General features: G+C 36.5%; 1 protein-coding gene across 1 annotated transcript in view; it reads right to left on the bottom strand.

Annotated features, from left to right (window-relative positions):
- Positions 1-18087, bottom strand: part of LOC121383648 (1-phosphatidylinositol 4,5-bisphosphate phosphodiesterase epsilon-1-like) — a 154233-nt gene that overhangs the window by 95459 nt on the left and 40687 nt on the right. The window contains exons 3-9 of the mRNA XM_041513741.1: positions 16888-17265; positions 14180-14329; positions 12937-13222; positions 11571-11824; positions 9185-9330; positions 7972-8221; positions 6371-6555 (exon numbers count right to left, since the gene is read on the bottom strand). Of these exons, the coding sequence (XP_041369675.1) occupies positions 6371-6555; positions 7972-8221; positions 9185-9330; positions 11571-11824; positions 12937-13222; positions 14180-14329; positions 16888-17265 (1649 nt within the window). The remainder of the gene's footprint in view (positions 1-6370; positions 6556-7971; positions 8222-9184; positions 9331-11570; positions 11825-12936; positions 13223-14179; positions 14330-16887; positions 17266-18087) is intronic.

Here is an 18087-nt window from a genome sequence, read left to right as displayed (position 1 = left end):
GCTTTATGCCAGTACGAATTCATACATGTTGTTGCTGCCTACATACATGGCATTTAAAAACCAGCAGATGACAATTAATTTAGTACCCTAGATTTGTTTTATGCTTCTCCAAGTTAATTTCACTCTCAAAGTCTGGTGGCTTCTCCAAGTTAATTTCCAGTCCCACGTATGAAATCGGACATTTAGGATTGATTCTCAATGGTGGGCCCATTTGGGCTATTTCTCAATCCAGCCAGTGCACCATAACTGGTATATCAATGGCTGTATATGTCAAAATTACCCAATGTCTGACATCCAATTAGGGTATCCATGAGTATTCAGGCATGGGCTGAGCCTAGCAAGACTCAAATCCGTTCACAGGACTCGACTACCTGTTTAAGGAAAAACACTTATGTAATTGTTTTAACGTCATTGGCAGTTACATTGGGAAAACAAAAGTGGAATGTGTGGAATGCAATAGAATGACATGATTTGGCATCCATGTTCAGCGCTGGAATTAATACATAATGCTATTTTACTTTATTCTTTAGTCTCATTATCATCTAGTATAAGTGTTGGGTACTCAGGTCCGGGTCGATTTTGAACCTCAAGTACTTGAGTCCAATATTTTTTGGACTCATGGAGGCCCTACATCCAAATATCAATGTACTCCAGTCATTTCGTTAAACAAAACAAACTTAAACTTTCTGTCTTTAAGAAATTATATGGCTACTGATTTTTACTGAGGACTATGGGATTTTATAAACTGGTACCTGGCAGCACTAATGTTAAGCTTAAGGCCTGTAGGTAGTACTAAACCAAATAACTTCCGGCTGGGTCAAAGTTCGAGGTGCACCCAACTTTTGATAGAGAAGTAAACACCACAAGTCCTGTGATTGGTTATAAATGTGAGTGTGTTGGTTGTATAAAATAATAATTTCATCTGGGTAAAAAAAAATGTGCAATTTTATTTCATCTAGTACCAATGTGTCAAGTAGCCTTGTGCTTGAAACATGTATGGGGTACCTGTAAAAAAAAAGTACTCGAATTTTGTGCGAAACTAGGGTAGTCATAGACGCTACCCGTTATCTCAGAAACGAGCAGCTTGACCCCCATTTTTTTCTGATTCACTTTAAGTGTAAGGGGTGGTAGTATTTATATCCGTGGCGTTTATGTCGGTTAATATGTTGCAGGTAGGAGTTTTAGCCACATATGTTACTATTGTCGTCTATGGGATTTGATTTGGTAGTATACACCCTGTACTACTAAATATGGGTGTGGGTAATTTTTGGCATGCTTCCATCAGAGAACTGTTCAAGCACACCTGTCGTGGGCACAACCTCTGACTTCACCAAAGAATGCTGTCCATGACAGGCAGGGGGAGGGCGATTTCGAGGTATGGTGTTAAGTTTTGTTTAGTATTTGTTAATTGATAAATAACAAAATGTATATATATATAGTATTATATATATAACAAAATAAATGGGGAAAATTAAAACAAAACAAAACACAAAAAAAAAGAACAAGACCAAACAATAATTGTTAATAACTTAGATGGGCAAGCTGAAAAGGTTACAAAAATAAGTTGTGCCATTTTGTGTGGGAGTCCAAATACAAAATAGAAGCTTGGATAACCAATAAAGATTCGAAGCCAATTCTAAAAGTGTTATCCAACAAACCCCAACAATAGCTCATATGAGCAAAAAAAAAAAAGTGATCTTCATACTGGACTAGATTACATACTACTAAATGTATCTGTAACTGCCAATATCCCACGCTTATTGGCTCAGGCCATTTGACACTGAGGTGCATTTCAGAACCTGCCAAAGTAATTCACCTGTCATTCAAGTACACTGATCACTGATTTGGCACAATCTTGTTGCCGTGAACTGTAATAACAAATACTGTTGCCCTATAGACATGCTATGTAACACATACTTGTCAGATGTTAATCAGTGATGGCATATTCCTGAGATATGTTTTGAAATGCTAAGTGAACACAGTGACCACTCTTGCCATTCTGTGACTGCATGCTGATTGGAATGACTAAGACAAATCTGTTTCAGGTCACTTAAAATTAACTTCCTGTCATCATATCAGAAAAAACGTATCAGACATTCTTAAGAGCACTGTAAAATATTTATGGCACACTTCTAACACAAAAAAAAGTAAAACAAAGTAATGAAAATAAAATGGATAAATACAGTCTCATTGGGGTAGTTTTCTCTCTCTCTCTCTTTCTCTCTCTCCTCTCTCTCTACTCTCTCTCTCCCCCCACCCCAACTCTCTCTCTCCCTCTCTCCCCCTCCTCTCTCTCCCCTCTCCCTCTCTCCCCCACCAACTCTCTCCCCTCCTCTCTCTCCCTCCTCCTCTCTATCCCCTCTCCCTCTCTCCTCTCTCTCCCCCCCCCCTCTCCTCTCTCTCCCCCCCTCTCTCTCCCCCTCTCTCTCTCCCCTCTCTCTCTCCCCTCTCTCTCTCCCCTCTCTCTCTCTCTCTCCCCTCTCCCCAACTCTCTCTCCCCACCCCCAACTCTCTCTCTCTCTCTCCCCTCTCCTCTCTCTCTCTCTCTTCTCTCTCTCTCTCTCTCTCTCTCTCTCTCTCTCTCTCTCTCTCTCTCAAACACACACACTAATTACTAACTTCCCCAATCCATCAATCAAAGATAGTCCAGATCAGTGAAGTATGCACATGCTTGAACTTAATTACAAATAACCAAAAACATTCAGCTGAAATGAAAATGATAAAAAAAAGTATGATATAAATCACTGCCTTGTTTGTTTCACTATGATTAATCAATACAAACCAATTTTTTAAAGTGTGAGTAATTCTGAAACATTTTTTAAAATGTTAATAATACTGCCATAGACATGATTTATGACTTGACATATTAAAAGTTCTAATGTGGGTCTGAAAATTATGATATTCCTAGGTAATAATTTATAGTGTTTTTTTTTTAATCTATCTAACTATAGAAATTCTGTGGAATTAAATGTCTCACCTATCATAAATGTTTTTGATGCACAATGACAAGCACCCAGAGATGGAACTATAAACCAAGTTTCATTGACATAAAACTTTAATGCAAAAGTTAATACCACCGCTGCCTATATCTCATCTTTTTATTTTTAAAGGTGACACAGTAAAAACAGCCGAGAGAATCTGTAACACTTCACTGATTTGTCTTATCTGTGAAGGGACTGGATGTAGCTCAGTGGTAACGCACCTGCTTGATGCGTGGTCGGTCTGGGATCGATCCCCATTGGCTATTTCTTGTTCCAGCCAGTGCACCACGACTGGCATATCAAAGGCCGTGGTATGTACTAGTCTGTGGGATGGTGCATATAAAAGATCTCTTGCTGCTAATCGAAAAGAGTAGCCCATGGAGTGGCGACAACGGGTTTTCTCTCTCAATATCTGTGTGGTCTTTAACCATATGTCTGATGCCATATAATCGTAAATAAAATGTGTTGAGTGCGTCGTTAAATAAAACATTTCCTTCCTTCCTTATCTGTGATGTCACATCAGCAGATTTATAATGCTTCTCCCCTCACCACCATTCTTATGAAAAACATTTGTTTTGTTTAACTAGAGCATATTGATTTATTAATCAGCTATTGGATGTCAAATATTTGATAACTGATTTATTAATCAACTACTGGATGTCAAATATTTGATAATTGATTTATTAATCAGCTACTGGATGTCAAATATTTGATAGTTGATTTATTAATCAGCTACTGGATGTCAAATATTTGATAGTTGATTTATTAATCAGCTACTGGATGTCAAATATTTGATAATTGATTTATTAATCCGCTACTGGATGTCAAATATTTGATAATTGATTTATTAATCAGCTACTGGATGTCAAATATTTGATAATTGATTTATTAATCAGCTACTGGATGTCAAATATTTGATAATTTTGACATATATTTTTAGAGGAAACCCGCTACATTTTTCAGATAGTAGCAAGGGATCTTTTATATGCACCATCCCACAGACAGGACAACACATACCACAGCCTTTGATATACCAGTCGTGGTGCACTAGCTGGAATGATAAATAGCCCCATGGGCTACCGACGGGGGTTGGATCCCAGACTGACTGCGCCTCAGACGAGTGCTTTACCACTGCGCCACGTCCCACCTCCCATTCCAATGAGTGATCCATTTTGAAACATAATACAATGAATGAATGAATGAATGATTGAGAATGTTTAACAACACCCCTGCACAAAAATACACATCGACTATTGGGTGTCAAAAAAGGTAAGACCCCCCCCCCCACCCCAAAAAACAACACCCAAAAAAACAAATCCCACAAAAACAAAAACCCACACCATAATTCAATGTACCTACATATCAAAGACGTGTGATTTCATTGAAAAATGCATGCAAAACTATATTTTACATTAATTATTAAGTACTGTTAATTATAGGTGTAACTAAAGCAATACAAAACACAAAAAGAAAGATAACTTCATAACTATCAAGAAAGATAACTTCGTAACTTTCAAGAGAGAAGTAAGATTTTTTCAATACTCTCCCTTGCTATTTCAAGAACAACTGCTGCTAAGAGACCGGCCTCGGTGGTGTGGTGGTTAAGCCATCGGATATAAGGCTGGTAGGTACGGGGTTGGCAGCCTGGTACCATGCAGCACCCACCCAGAGCAAGTTTTAACAACTGAATGGGTAGGTGTAAGACCACTACACCCTCTTCTCTCACTAACCACTAACCCCCTACCCTGGACAGACAGCCCAGATAGCTGACGTGTGTGTCCATAACAATTAATGTGCTTGAACCTTTATTGGATTCAGTACCTATATCAATGAATTGCAATGAAGAAAGTAGTAAGGACTTTAATTAACAACCACCTGTCTACAAGAAACAATGTCATTTTAATTTGTCTATAAAGGTCAAATTAAACATGTCCCTTTGCACACAAATATATTTTTTCCCAGCAGTAACAGCATATAAAGCAGTGTGTAGCATATAAAGAATTATCTATAGTTAAAGTATAGTTTGTTTAACGACACCACTAGAGCACATTGATTAATTAATCATCGGCTATTAGATGTCAAACATTTGGTAATTCTGATATGTATCATCAGAGGAAACCCACTACATTTTTTCTAATGCAGCAAGGGATCTACTATGTGCACTTTCCCACAGACAGGAAAGCACATACCATGGCCTTTGACCAGTTGTTGGAATAATAAAAAAAAATCAATTGAATGGATCCACCGAGGTGGTTTGATCTTGCGACACAAGCACCTCAAGCGAGCACTCAACTGACTGAGCTAAATCCTACCCTGATAAAATATTCTTTATGCACACAGATCCATATATATACATGTGTATTTTAAAGCAATTATCCTATTTGCTGCCATTTTAAGATGTTTCCAAGAACCTTCTTATCTAATGAAATTACATTAAATACATTTTTCTGTTTAGAATATCAGTACATCCAATATGTTTCTGGTCATCCTTAATGTGTGTAATATATGATACAGTCCTTCAAACTGTCTACAAAGGACACCTGATAATTCCCATATGTAACCTTAAAGGTTAATGTTTAATAAAATTACATATGGTTTAAATCTATATTTTACTGTATACTTTGTATTCTTAATAATGAGTTAAAAATAGAGTTATTCCTACGTTTGTCTTACAAAATATTTACCTAAACTTTATTTGAAAACATTACACTTTACAGCAAATCATACAAACTATGTTACTATACAAGAATCAGGTTATAATTTCTTTAAGATTCAGGGTCCACATTCACAAAACATTGTAAGCTAATTTTGTATGTAAACATAAATCTACAACTAAACCACAATTCTTATTACTATTATAGTACAACAACAACAGTTAGAAATACACATATTTCATTTTCTTTTGTCTTTAAAATGCAAATTGTTTCCAAAATTATGTAATTTTCTTTGTGAAATAGAAACACTTGCAAGTAAATGAATGCCTGGTATAACCGCTAGTCGCAATGGGAAACATACAACGTTTTGTGAAATTGGCCCCAGTTTGATGACATTAACAAAGTTAAAAGTGAGTTTTTGTTTCACGACACCACTGGATCACAGTGATTTATTTATCATCGGCTATTGGATGTCAAACATTTGATAATTCCGACAGTTTTAGAGAGGAAACCCGCTACATTTTTCCATTAGTAACAAACGATCTTTTATATGCACCATCCCACAGACAAAATAACACATACCACAACCTTTGATAAATCAGTTGTGATGCACTGGCTGGTATGAGAAATCGCCCAACGGGCCACCAATGGGGATAGATCCCCAAACCGACCATGCATCAAGCAAGTGCTTTACCACTGGGCTATGCCCCACCCCTCATTAACAAAGACTCCCACCTGAACTCCTCCTGGTCCATGTCCTCGAGTTTCTGCATGAGGATACGCTGCTGGTCGGCGCTGTGGTGGAACAGGTGGATGTCGTTCAGGATGATGTGAGCCTGCTTCAGCTTGTCCAGGTTCATCAAACCTCCCACCCCTATACGTGTCATGAACCGGTCCTCACCATTGAAGTCAGATATGAACTGAAATCAGGTACAAAATTTAGTCAATGTAGTAACATATATACTGAAATCAGCAAATAAGAAATTAGTCAATGTAGTAAGATATATACTGAAATCAGTACATAAGAAATTAGTCAATGTAGTAAGATATATACTGAAATCAGTACATAAGAAATTAGTCAACATAGTAACATATATACTGAAATCAGTACATAAGAAATTAGTCAACGTAGTAAGATATATATATACTAAAATCAGTATTAGAAATTAGTTAATGGAAAAAAAAAAAATGAAAACAGCATAAGAAATTAGTCAATGTAGTAAGATATGAAGAGTTTCATCGCAAAACGTAATAAACACTATATTAAAAACTATTGTGTGAACACCACTCAGACACTGTTCACAAGTTCAAATTCAATTTTCAGCTAAACACGATACGATTGTCTGAAGATATATCACAGATTGCAGAGAAACTGGCGTAGTCTATATGGTGGTTTGGAATAAAATGTTTTTATGATTGGGTGTGTATAGTGGCGTTATTGTTTTTTGCAATGAAACTCTTCTTATATACTGAAATCAGCATAAGAAATTAGTCATTGCATTAAGATATATACTGAAATCAGCATAAGAAATTAGTCATTGTAGTAAAATGTATACTGAAATCAGCATAAGACAATTAGTCATTGTAGTAAGATATATACTGAAATCAGCATAAGAAATTAATCACTGAAGAAAAATATATACTGAAAACAGAATAAGAAATTAGTCATTGAGGTAAGATATATACTGAAATCAATTTAAGAAATTAGTCAATGTGGTAAGATATATACTGAAAACAGAATAAGAAATTAGTCATTGAGCTAAGATACATACTGAAATCAATTTAAGAAATTAGTCAATGTGGTAAGATATACACTGAAATACATGTATACTGAAATCAGCATAAGATATATATTGAAATCAATGTTTGGAATTAATCATTGTAGTCACAAATAAGCTGAAATTAGGGTACAAAATTAGCTACTATAGTAAAATACAATAACTGAAATCAGCAAACAAAAATTATTCAGTATAGGTAGGAATAAACTGAAATTGGTGAAATCAGGGTATGGAATTATAGCCAGCATAGTTCGATATAAACTAAAATAAGGATATGAAATTAGCTTAGTAGTGAGATATAAATTGAAATCAATTTAGGAAATTGGTTATTGTAGTAACTGTTATAGTCAAATATAAACTGATGCTAGGGAAGGAAATTAATTAATTATTGTAGTCAAGATATATAAATTAGCCACGGTAATCAGAAATAAACTGAAATCATGGTTCTAAGTTAGACACAATCTGGACAGACAGCCCAAATAAATGATGTATATTAAATTAAAAGAAGAAAGAAAAAGAACTCATATGACCGGGTTAGATTAACTCATGCAGGCATACCTCTAGTGATTGGTTTTCAGCAGATGGAAGCACTATGATACTTGGAACGCCACTGAAAATTGCCTTCAGGTCACGCAGGAAGCCACCAAAGAAAGGCACCACTTTGCATTCTGGGATATCTAGGGCTCGACTGACAGCTTCGCGGTACTCAGGAGATGCGTCACGAGTCAGAAGAGCGTCACACAGCGAGTGTAGGGTGGTGAGGTCCTCTTCAGATATGGACAACCAGAATGGCTTCAACTTCTCCGACCTAACAGACCAAAGACAAACAAATAATAATATCAGGTGTAAGTCTAAGGTTCGGATTTGGGCTATTTCTCATTCCAGCCAGTGCACCACAATTGGTATATATCAAAGGCCGTGGTATGTGCCATCCTGTCTGTGGGATGGTTCATGTAAAAGATCCCTTGCTATTAATGGAAAAATGTAGAGGGTTTCCTCTCTAAGTCTATTATGTTAAAATTACCAAATGTTTGACATCCAATAGCTGATTATTAACAAATCAATGTGCTCTAGTGATGTCGTTAAAGAAAACAAACTTTTTTTTTTAAATCTAAGGACAAAAATTAAATGTTTAACCTACCATAAACATTTTTGGTACTGTTCTGAACACCCATAGGTGCAACCATAAACCAAGTTTCACTGACCTACAACTTATAGTTTGTGAGGTGAAAAGTAATGTCTATATTTAGTTTTTTTACTTCATAAAAGTGAGAAAGAAGTTTGTTTTGTTTAACGACACCACTGGAGCACATTGATTTATTAAACATCGGCTATTGGATGTCAAAACATTTGATAATTCTGATACGTATTCATCAACGGAAACCTGCTACATTTTGTCCTATTGTAGCAAGAGATCTTTTATTATATGCACTTTACCATGGACAGAAAAGTTGTGAGGCACTGGTTGGAATGAGAAAAAAACCTAATCAATTGAATGGATTTACTGATGTGGTTCGATCCTGCGATGCAAGCATCTCAGGTGAGCACACAACTGATTAAGCTAAATCCTGCCCCTGTCCCATACAGTAATAATAGCTTGGGTGATATCTATATATTCCAGCTGTGTATATACCAGTGTATTTCGAAAGTCCTCTTTGAGTCGACTGTGCCATGAAAAATTGTATATACCCGTCATTTGATTGGAACTGGACAAAACCCAAATGTAGCCTCATCATTACTTCCAAATACTGTGGTATCAACTTTACGCTACCTGAGTCCTGCGAGAATCTCCACAGCAGAGTTGAAGTTTCCGATAACCCAACAGTACACAACCAGCCTGAGAATGCAAGACAGCACGGCCTTGCGGTCATCATGGGTTGCCTGGGTGATGATCACCTGGGTGATCCAGCTTGACACCTACAACAAAAAAATATAATATTTTAGGTGTCTCACCATTACTGATTTTATATAGACATGCATACCAATATTAGCTTATGTATCAATTAAAAAAGAAATACAATGTTTAATTTTTAACATTTGATAAAAATAAATGCATTTACCAAGTTTGATATCAAATAGCTGTCGATGTATGTTTTACACTGGTGTGTCGTTAAACATTCACTGATAATGTTATTCTTCTCCATAAAGTAACATGTTTGCCACCTTGAGTTTGAAATATCACCAGTGATTTTCATTTCATTTCAACTTATTTTCATGCTTATATTCAATTAAGGTTCAAGTACGCTGTCCTGGGAACACACCTCAGCTATCTGGGCCATCTGTCCAAGACAGTGGGTTAGTTGTTAGTTGGTTAGTGGTTAGTGAGAGAGAGAGGGTGTAGTGGCCTTACACCTACCCAGTGAGCCCCTAAGAGCTTGCTATGGGTTGGAGCCGGTACCGGGCTGCGAACTCTGACTGTGCCACCGAGGCCAGTGATTATTTCAAGATGTCCAAAAAGGGAAGTAACTCTCATTAAAAACTCTGCATGATCTGGCTATAAGTTCAAAGTGTGAGAATTAATCCAGCTTTAACATCATCATCTTAAGAGTTTTTATGCAGGATTCACTGTATACATTGGCAAGATATGATGACTAGATAAATCTCTATATTTTTGGTCACTGACCAAAAATATAGGTCAAGTGACATAAGCCCAACTTAACATGAGTATGTCATTCAGAGTAGATTTTCAATAAATTATTTGTTGAAGTACAGTAAATACAAATAACTTTTAGTTTTGCTATAACAATGCAAAACTTTTATATTTATTTATGAATTAGAGTTTAGAAATGCTTTTTTAATGTGACAGAATGTAGCTAGCATCTTACAAATAATGATGTCATGTATTTTGTATGATGTCATACGGAAAAAGCCTTGCTAGGTTGACAAATCTCGATTTGCATACAAAAACCTGGAATAAATAATGATTTTCCGAATATTCCTGTAGGATTGCAGGATGAAAGAAAGAACTGGTTACTGTCTTGAGTATATCTTAAGACAGTAACCAGTTATTCCCTATATCCCCCTTTCAACATTGAAATACCTTAGGATGCAGATCAGTTCCGATGCCAACAAACTAAAATAAAGACTTGCAGTGATCATCATGCTTAAACACAACTTGTTTCTTAAATTTCACCCACTGTTTTTTGCACCATCTCAGAATTTTAATAGTATGTGTTTAGTGTCACACTTTAGAATTTAGTTATTGGTATGGTATATAATTCATCAGACACTTCTGATAATTGTTTCAATGTTTGTCATACCTTTATGCCATCATCAGTGTCTGTAGGCATATAATTTCTGTTTTCTTTTAAAACATACTAAAATATACTGAATTACAAATCAAAAGAATAATTGAGTCATAGCAGTTTTCATGACTTGGCTTCACCATTTTAGGTTGGTCTATGAGATTTATCTCACAGAAGCATTAGAATTATATATTATTTTTGCCATTAGTATTTACCTCATTGAAGCATTAGGATTACATGTCAGTGTGAGTTACCTTTAAGTTATTGAAGCATTGGGATTACATATTAATGGGATTCACCTCATGGAAACATGGAGTTTACACATCAATGGTATTTACATCATTCACAAATTGGTACTAGATGTCAATGGGATTACAAATCAATGAGATATACTTGATTGAAGCATTATATGTCAATGGGATATAGCTCATTGAAGCAGTGCGATTACATGTACATGGGATTACAAATCAATGGGATATACCTGATTGAGCATTACATGTCAGTGGGATTTACCTGATTGAAGCAATGAAATTACATGGGATTACAAATCAATGGGATATACCTCATTGAAGGTTTACATGTCAATGGGATTTACCTCATTGAAGCATTACATGTCAATGGGATTTACCTCTTTGAAGCATTGGGATTACACATAAATGGGATTACATGTCAGTGTGATTTACCTCATTGAAGCATTGGGATTACATATAAATGGGATTACATGTCAATGTGATTTACCTCATTGAAGCATTGGGATTACATTTCAGTGGGATTACATGTCAATGGGATTATATTTCAATGGAATTACATTTCAATGGGATTACATGTCAATGGGATTTACCTCATTGAAGCATTGGGATTACATTTCAATGGGATTACATGTCAATGGGATTACATGTCAATGTGATTTACCTCATTAAATCGTTGAATCAGGTCCTCAACACAGGACTGATTGTGATGTGATGGAGATCGTGACAGGTCCATCGTCACCTGGCGGACGTACTGTGCTGGCGGAATGTTCGTGAAGAGATCGTGTTCACGATCTGTCAACAGGAAGGCGATTTCCTCTGGGAAGTGTAACATCTTCTGTAGCTGCTCCAGCTCCTCCGTGTAGACAGACGGAACCTCCAGGCTCGGCTGTAGAGACATCTGACGCTGATGGAAGTCTACCAGAAGAGAAAAGGAAGATTTGTTTAATGACACTTCAGCAGATTTTAAACAATGGGTATTTGGTGTCTGACACTTGGACCCCGTGTCAACGCTTGGGAAAGATGGATGGATGGATGAAGGGAGGGAGGAGGGAGACAGGGAGTGAGGAGAGAGAGAGAGAGCAAGTGAGGGAGAGGGAGAGAGAGAAAGGGGGAGAGGGAGGGGAGGAGGGGGGAGGAGAGAGGAGAGGAGAGAGAAGAGGAGGGAGAGAGAGAGAGGGGAGAGAGAGAGAGAGAGAGGAGAGAGAGAGAGAAGAGAGAGAGAGAGAGAGAGAGAGAGAGAGAGAGAGACAGACAGAGAGAGACAGAGACAGAGAGACAGAGAGAGACAGACTGACAGAGAGAGAGAGAGAGAGGTGGGAGGAGAGGAGAGGAGAGGAGAGGAGAGGAGAGGAGAGGAGAGGAGAGGAGAGGAGAGGAGAGATAGAGATAGAGATAGAGATAGAGATAGAGATAGAGATAGATAGATAGATAGATATTGATTTACTGATTTGCTGATGATCGTCTGCTGGATGTCAAACATTTGGTAATTTTTGGTAAATGTTTTCATTAGCAGCAAGGAATCTTTCATATGCACTTTCCCACAGTCAGGATGGGAAAATATAGATACTGATGGACATATTACATAAATACAGATACTGATGGACATATTACATGAATATAGATAAAGTTGGACATATTACATGAATACAGATACTGATGGACATATTACATGAATATAGATACTGATGGACATATTACATGAATACAGATACTGATGGACATATTACATGAATATAGATACAGATGGACATATTACATGAATACAGATACTGATGGACATATTACATGAATATAGATACTGATGGACATATTACATGAATACAGATACTGATGGACATATTACATGAATATAGATACAGATGGTCTTATTACACAGGAAACTACTGATACTGGTGGTCAAATTACATAGGAAACTACAGATGGTCACATTACATGAATACAGATACAGATGGTCATATTACATGAGAAAATCTGTATACTGATGGGTACATTATAAAGAAAAGTACACTATTTTACTATGCACCCACCGAACTCAAAGCTGTCTCTGCGCAGAGCCCCACTGTTGAGGAATCGCCCATCCACGTCGAGAGCCTGCCAGATGGCCGCCGTCACAGACTTGAGGTTCTCAGGCGAGGGCATCGTCAGCAGCCACGGCTTGGTGCCACGGAACTCCAGCAGGAGGCCGTCGTGGGACCGGCCGCTCCCCGACAACCAGTCCTCCAGGTTACGGATGTTCTGGGACTTCGCTAGAAGCTTGGTCTTGTTGTCCAGGAGAACGATCTTCTCACTGTTCACACCAAGTAAGCGGGGAATCTACAAGTAGATAACAATTTTTTTTTTAAATTGCATGTTAAAGTATTTTAATTTAAATTTACTTTTTGTTATATTGCAGTTCAAAATACTGTCAACTCTGTGTTAACAGTCACCAAATGGAATATCAAAATGTGGATTTTAACACAGGTGGCCACCTAATACAGGTCAGTTTATACTGTTTTAAATGCTTTGGGAGAATTTAAAAAGTGGCCTCTTAACACAGGTTAAACCTAAAGATCAAAGCTTCTAAATTATGGTGAAAAAAGTTGTCAAATGCTGCATTTATGTCTATTTCCTAAATACAAGTATCCTGCCACACACCACCCCCCCCCCCCCCCCCCCAAATCTAAAGTTTTTTAAGCTTTATCGCTTTTTTATGTCACATATCAGATTATTCCTATTAGTAAAATTGTATTTACTTAAAGTAGGGCTAGTGAATTTTTAATCATAGGTAGTAAAATTTATAAATCACTGATCCCATGGCTAGTGGATTTTTAATCATAGGTAGTAAAATTTATAAATCACTGATCCCATGGCTAGTGGATTTTTAATCATAGGTAGTAAAATTTATAAATCACTGATCCCATGGCTAGTGGATTTTTGTAACAACTCTATAAGCTGTGCTAAAGATGGAGCCAAACTTAAGTCGATGCCATCGGAAAAATATTACATCTCGCCTTTTGACTTTGTTAAATAGGCACTTTTAATTTAAAAGAGCACTTTTTTCATATTTTCTGCCCCCCCCCCTCCCTCCCCCCAAGAATGGCCCTAACCACTTTTCACTGGAGATGTGTTAAACACTAGTAAATAGAAGTTCTGCAAACAAAGATACCAAAGTATCTCTTCTGTGGCTTTCCCAATAAAAATGACTTTAGTTTACATATTATAATAAATATTGTCTAAACCATAACCATATAAAGACTTCACAATGTTAAATGTTAGTGCTCTTTAACTTACTTTTTTCTGGGTGTTTCCTCGGAGGATTTCTTTCACACAAAACAACTTGCATCCATATGTCGGAAGATTCTTACATATTTTGATGTACAACTGTTTCAATTTGACTTCATTCTCGTAGTAAGGAGTATGCCATAGTTTCTTCTTCTTTTCCTAGGAAACAAACAATTTATTTTATCAATTTTCTGTAAAGTAAAAAAAAAAATTACGATACAAAATTAAAACAAGCACATTTGCAAATCATGATACATATTTTAAAACTAATTCCTAATGTATTCCAACAACTGGTTTTGGAATTTTAATTTTTCAGTAATTTATTTATACAGAGATGTAAAATGTATGTAAATTGTTGAAATTTGTATATAACAGAGCTTTTTTTACATTAAAATACCATGAGTCTTTTCTTTCATGTTCTGTAATTATTTTTGTTTATTACTTGTAAAATACACCTCCGCCCCCAATTACTGCAAATTTCTTTGCCCCCGCCCCGCCCAAAATTAAAATAATAAAGAACACCAAAGAGATGTTTTAAGACAATTTTGCAATAACATGTAGAATGCACAATAAAATCTATAATATAATAACCAAGGTATTTTTTTTACAGTTCCAATTGTTCTGATCGCTTATCCTCATTTGATCTGCACTACCAACAACCTTTTTTGTATTTAGCTGATTCTGTACTTTGTAAGGATCTTTTAGTGCTCACGTCCAGTCAGCTGTCATACACATATCATGCTAAATATTGCATACAAAGATGAATTCCAAAAATACAACCTCAATGGATGCTGCCATCTTTGTCACTTAACAAAGAAGTGGCTATATATACATGGCGGCCTTGTGTGTGTGTGTGTGTGTGTGTGTGTGTGTGTGTGTGTGTGTGTGTGTTATATATCTATATATATATATATACTGTAAATCTTCAAATTAACGCGTCCCTAAATTAATGTGAGTGATGGTGGCAAGACTAAAATGCGACATGAAATTAATGCGAGTGGCCTCCATTTGAAATATTACTTTCCTAGCAACACACGTCCGTGTACTTTTTGGTTCAATCCAAGTTACAGTTGTCTTCAATGAGATCAACTTACTAACATATCTGTGTACACATCAGTTAACCTGTTTAGTCCTTAGTGTTTTTGATCAACTCCAAGCATATTTTCAATTACGTAACGGGTATGGTTCCATAAATCTGGTTAAACAGCATATATGTACCATTACAACTGTATCTTCCTAAGAATGTAGACATATTTCAAAGTTATAACAAAAGAACAATTCACCCAACTAAGTTGCAGGGAACTTGAACAGTGAAATCAAAGAAACGGTCGACCTCAGGATTAGCGTGCCAAAACCCATTCACACGCACCGTATCATGTCGGCTTTTGATAAGATAGCCAAAGACCCTGCAATCATCACGAGTGGATGGCATCTTGTTTGATTATTATACAATTAGTATGTCTCGTCTACAATGAATTGTGCTCCAGCTGTGTTATAAATGTATTAGAATTTTAAACTTAGTTTTAAAAGAGTGTAACACATAGCTTGCTGGACTAGTCAACAATTAGTCAGACTTGCCTACAATGAATTCTTTTCCAGTTGTGTTATATGTTAGAATTTTAATCTTTGTTTGTTTTGTTTTAATAACGTGGGACACATAGACAAAACATAGAAATAAATGCATCATATTATTAATGCGAATAACATGAGCTCACAGTTTTCGCATTAATATTATGATCGCATTAATTTCAGGATCTACAGTATATATATATATATATATATATATATATATATATATATATATATATATATATATATACACACACATACATACATATAGTCAGACCTCATTACAACGACCGTCGTTACTATGATATTTACACCATCCGACCACAAATTGTCGGGAACAAACGTACATCAGTGTTATTCTGTTCATTACACCGGAGCAAATTAGAGCAAATTAGGAACAAACGTGCATCTGACATCTGAAAACACCTCTTTACAACGACATTACATAATCACAGATACCGTAGCACGTTGGCAGTACACACACAGCCACTTAGAATCCTTGATCTCAAAGTGAGATCTGTAGACATGTATTGCTTTTGCAAATAACCCTTTAGTTAACCAATTAAAGGATTAATTTTGAACAATAAATTCTTCTCTTTTCATGATATTTTGTAAACGAAATAGGTACCAATTGTAGGTGTCTTGATTGGACTGACGGTGAATGCGCCTCGTTTAATATATTTAATGTTTTTTAAGAACAATTAATCTATGTACATGCATTTGTTGTTTTTGATAATAATCACAATGCATTAATTATTTAAATGCTATTCAGTCATTAGTTAATATTAATTAGTATTGTTTGTTACGTTATTTTGGCAATGGAGATAACACATGATAATTCGATACATCGGCAATTTCGATATAATGACAAAGTGACCCAGGGACGAACATGGTCATTGTAACGAGGTCTGACTGTATATAATATATATATATATATCCATGGCTAATTATGGCTGGCTATCTATATGGTGGTCGTATTTTAGGAGGGAAAGCCCTGAATAAGGCCCTCATATTCCATCTAAACTTTCCCATGCCAATGTAGATGGGGATACATCTAGTAATAATAAAATAAAACTAAAAAAATTGACAACTTCCTTTGATAAGCACAGGTTACATCTGCATGTATATAATATAATAAAACTGTAAACCTTGATAAGTTCCCTGACTTGCTTTGACGCGGTGTACATTGGTGGAAGATACGCCGACAGATCACAGAATTCAGTCGTCTCAATCTCATTGTCAGTGCCACACAACAGACTGCGTATTAAGGTTTTCTTGCGGCGAGTATTGGTGATTCGCTGGGCCCGGTTTAACCGAATCAGCTCCTTCTTCTTCTTGAGGTTCTCCTGCTGCAGCGCCGCCTGTTCCGTGACTCTGTCAACGGGCGAGTCTGTCGGGCTGGGTTTCACATCTGTGGTATCCTCCTCCTCCGGCCACGCCTCTTCAATGTGCAGCTGGATCCCTGCTAATGTTGCAGCTTCTTCCTTCGAAGATGGAAGAACACCACTGACCACAAGTTGCTGCAGCTGGAACGAAAAGGGATATTTTTCAATATTTATAAACACCTGAATAGTTTTTTATTTCCCGCGTTTCGTATTATAGCGGAAAATATTTGTCTTATCTTTTTTTTGATTGGAGTAGTTGGGCGTTGGTTGACCAATCATATTAGTTTTAATAATAAATATAGTACGGTACGTTTATAAATTGGTAGACATGTGTGAAATTGCTCATTTTTTAGCAGCCCCTCCTGCCCTGGAATTGGTCACTGGCGAAGTCCGGGGTGGACTTGACTGAACCTAATTTTGGACGTGGGCACATTTAATGAGTTCCCATACCCATTTCTATAGCAGCCATTTTGCTAGGACAGCAAACTTTCAATAATCTAGGATTCATTTTGTTTGTGTTTTGTATGAGAATGTGGCCTGGCATTCTCCTGAAGATAGTGTTGACATCTGCCATCAAATACAGATTTCCACAGATTTTTGTCCCTTTTTATGTAAAGTATGTTTTTTTTTATTTCTTATTGCTTCCTGGGTGGTTGCATCATTTAAGAAGGGTCTTTTTGCATATTCTGCATATTTATCGTTGTAATGAAATAAACATGTTGGCATCCATCTTATCGGTATGCATGACTGGATAGTTTGTATAAAAACTAGTTGTGCTTACATGTGTATTTAGAAATAAGTAGCGACATTAGGTATCTAAGACAAAGAGATCTAAGGGGTGACATGGGGGTCTGGCCTGCCCCTCATGATGAAACCTTACATTCCAAGGGTTTATTTTTAGAATCTTCATTCCCCTCTCAGAAATTGATCCTAGATGCCCTGAACTTTCATGTAACAGAAATT

The sequence above is a fragment of the Gigantopelta aegis genome, chromosome 10, assembly GCF_016097555.1.
Source record: "Gigantopelta aegis isolate Gae_Host chromosome 10, Gae_host_genome, whole genome shotgun sequence".
NCBI lineage: Eukaryota > Metazoa > Mollusca > Gastropoda > Neomphalida > Peltospiridae > Gigantopelta > Gigantopelta aegis.
The sequence above is the reverse complement of the archived record's forward strand: the minus strand, read 5'-3'. Positions and strand labels throughout refer to the sequence as shown.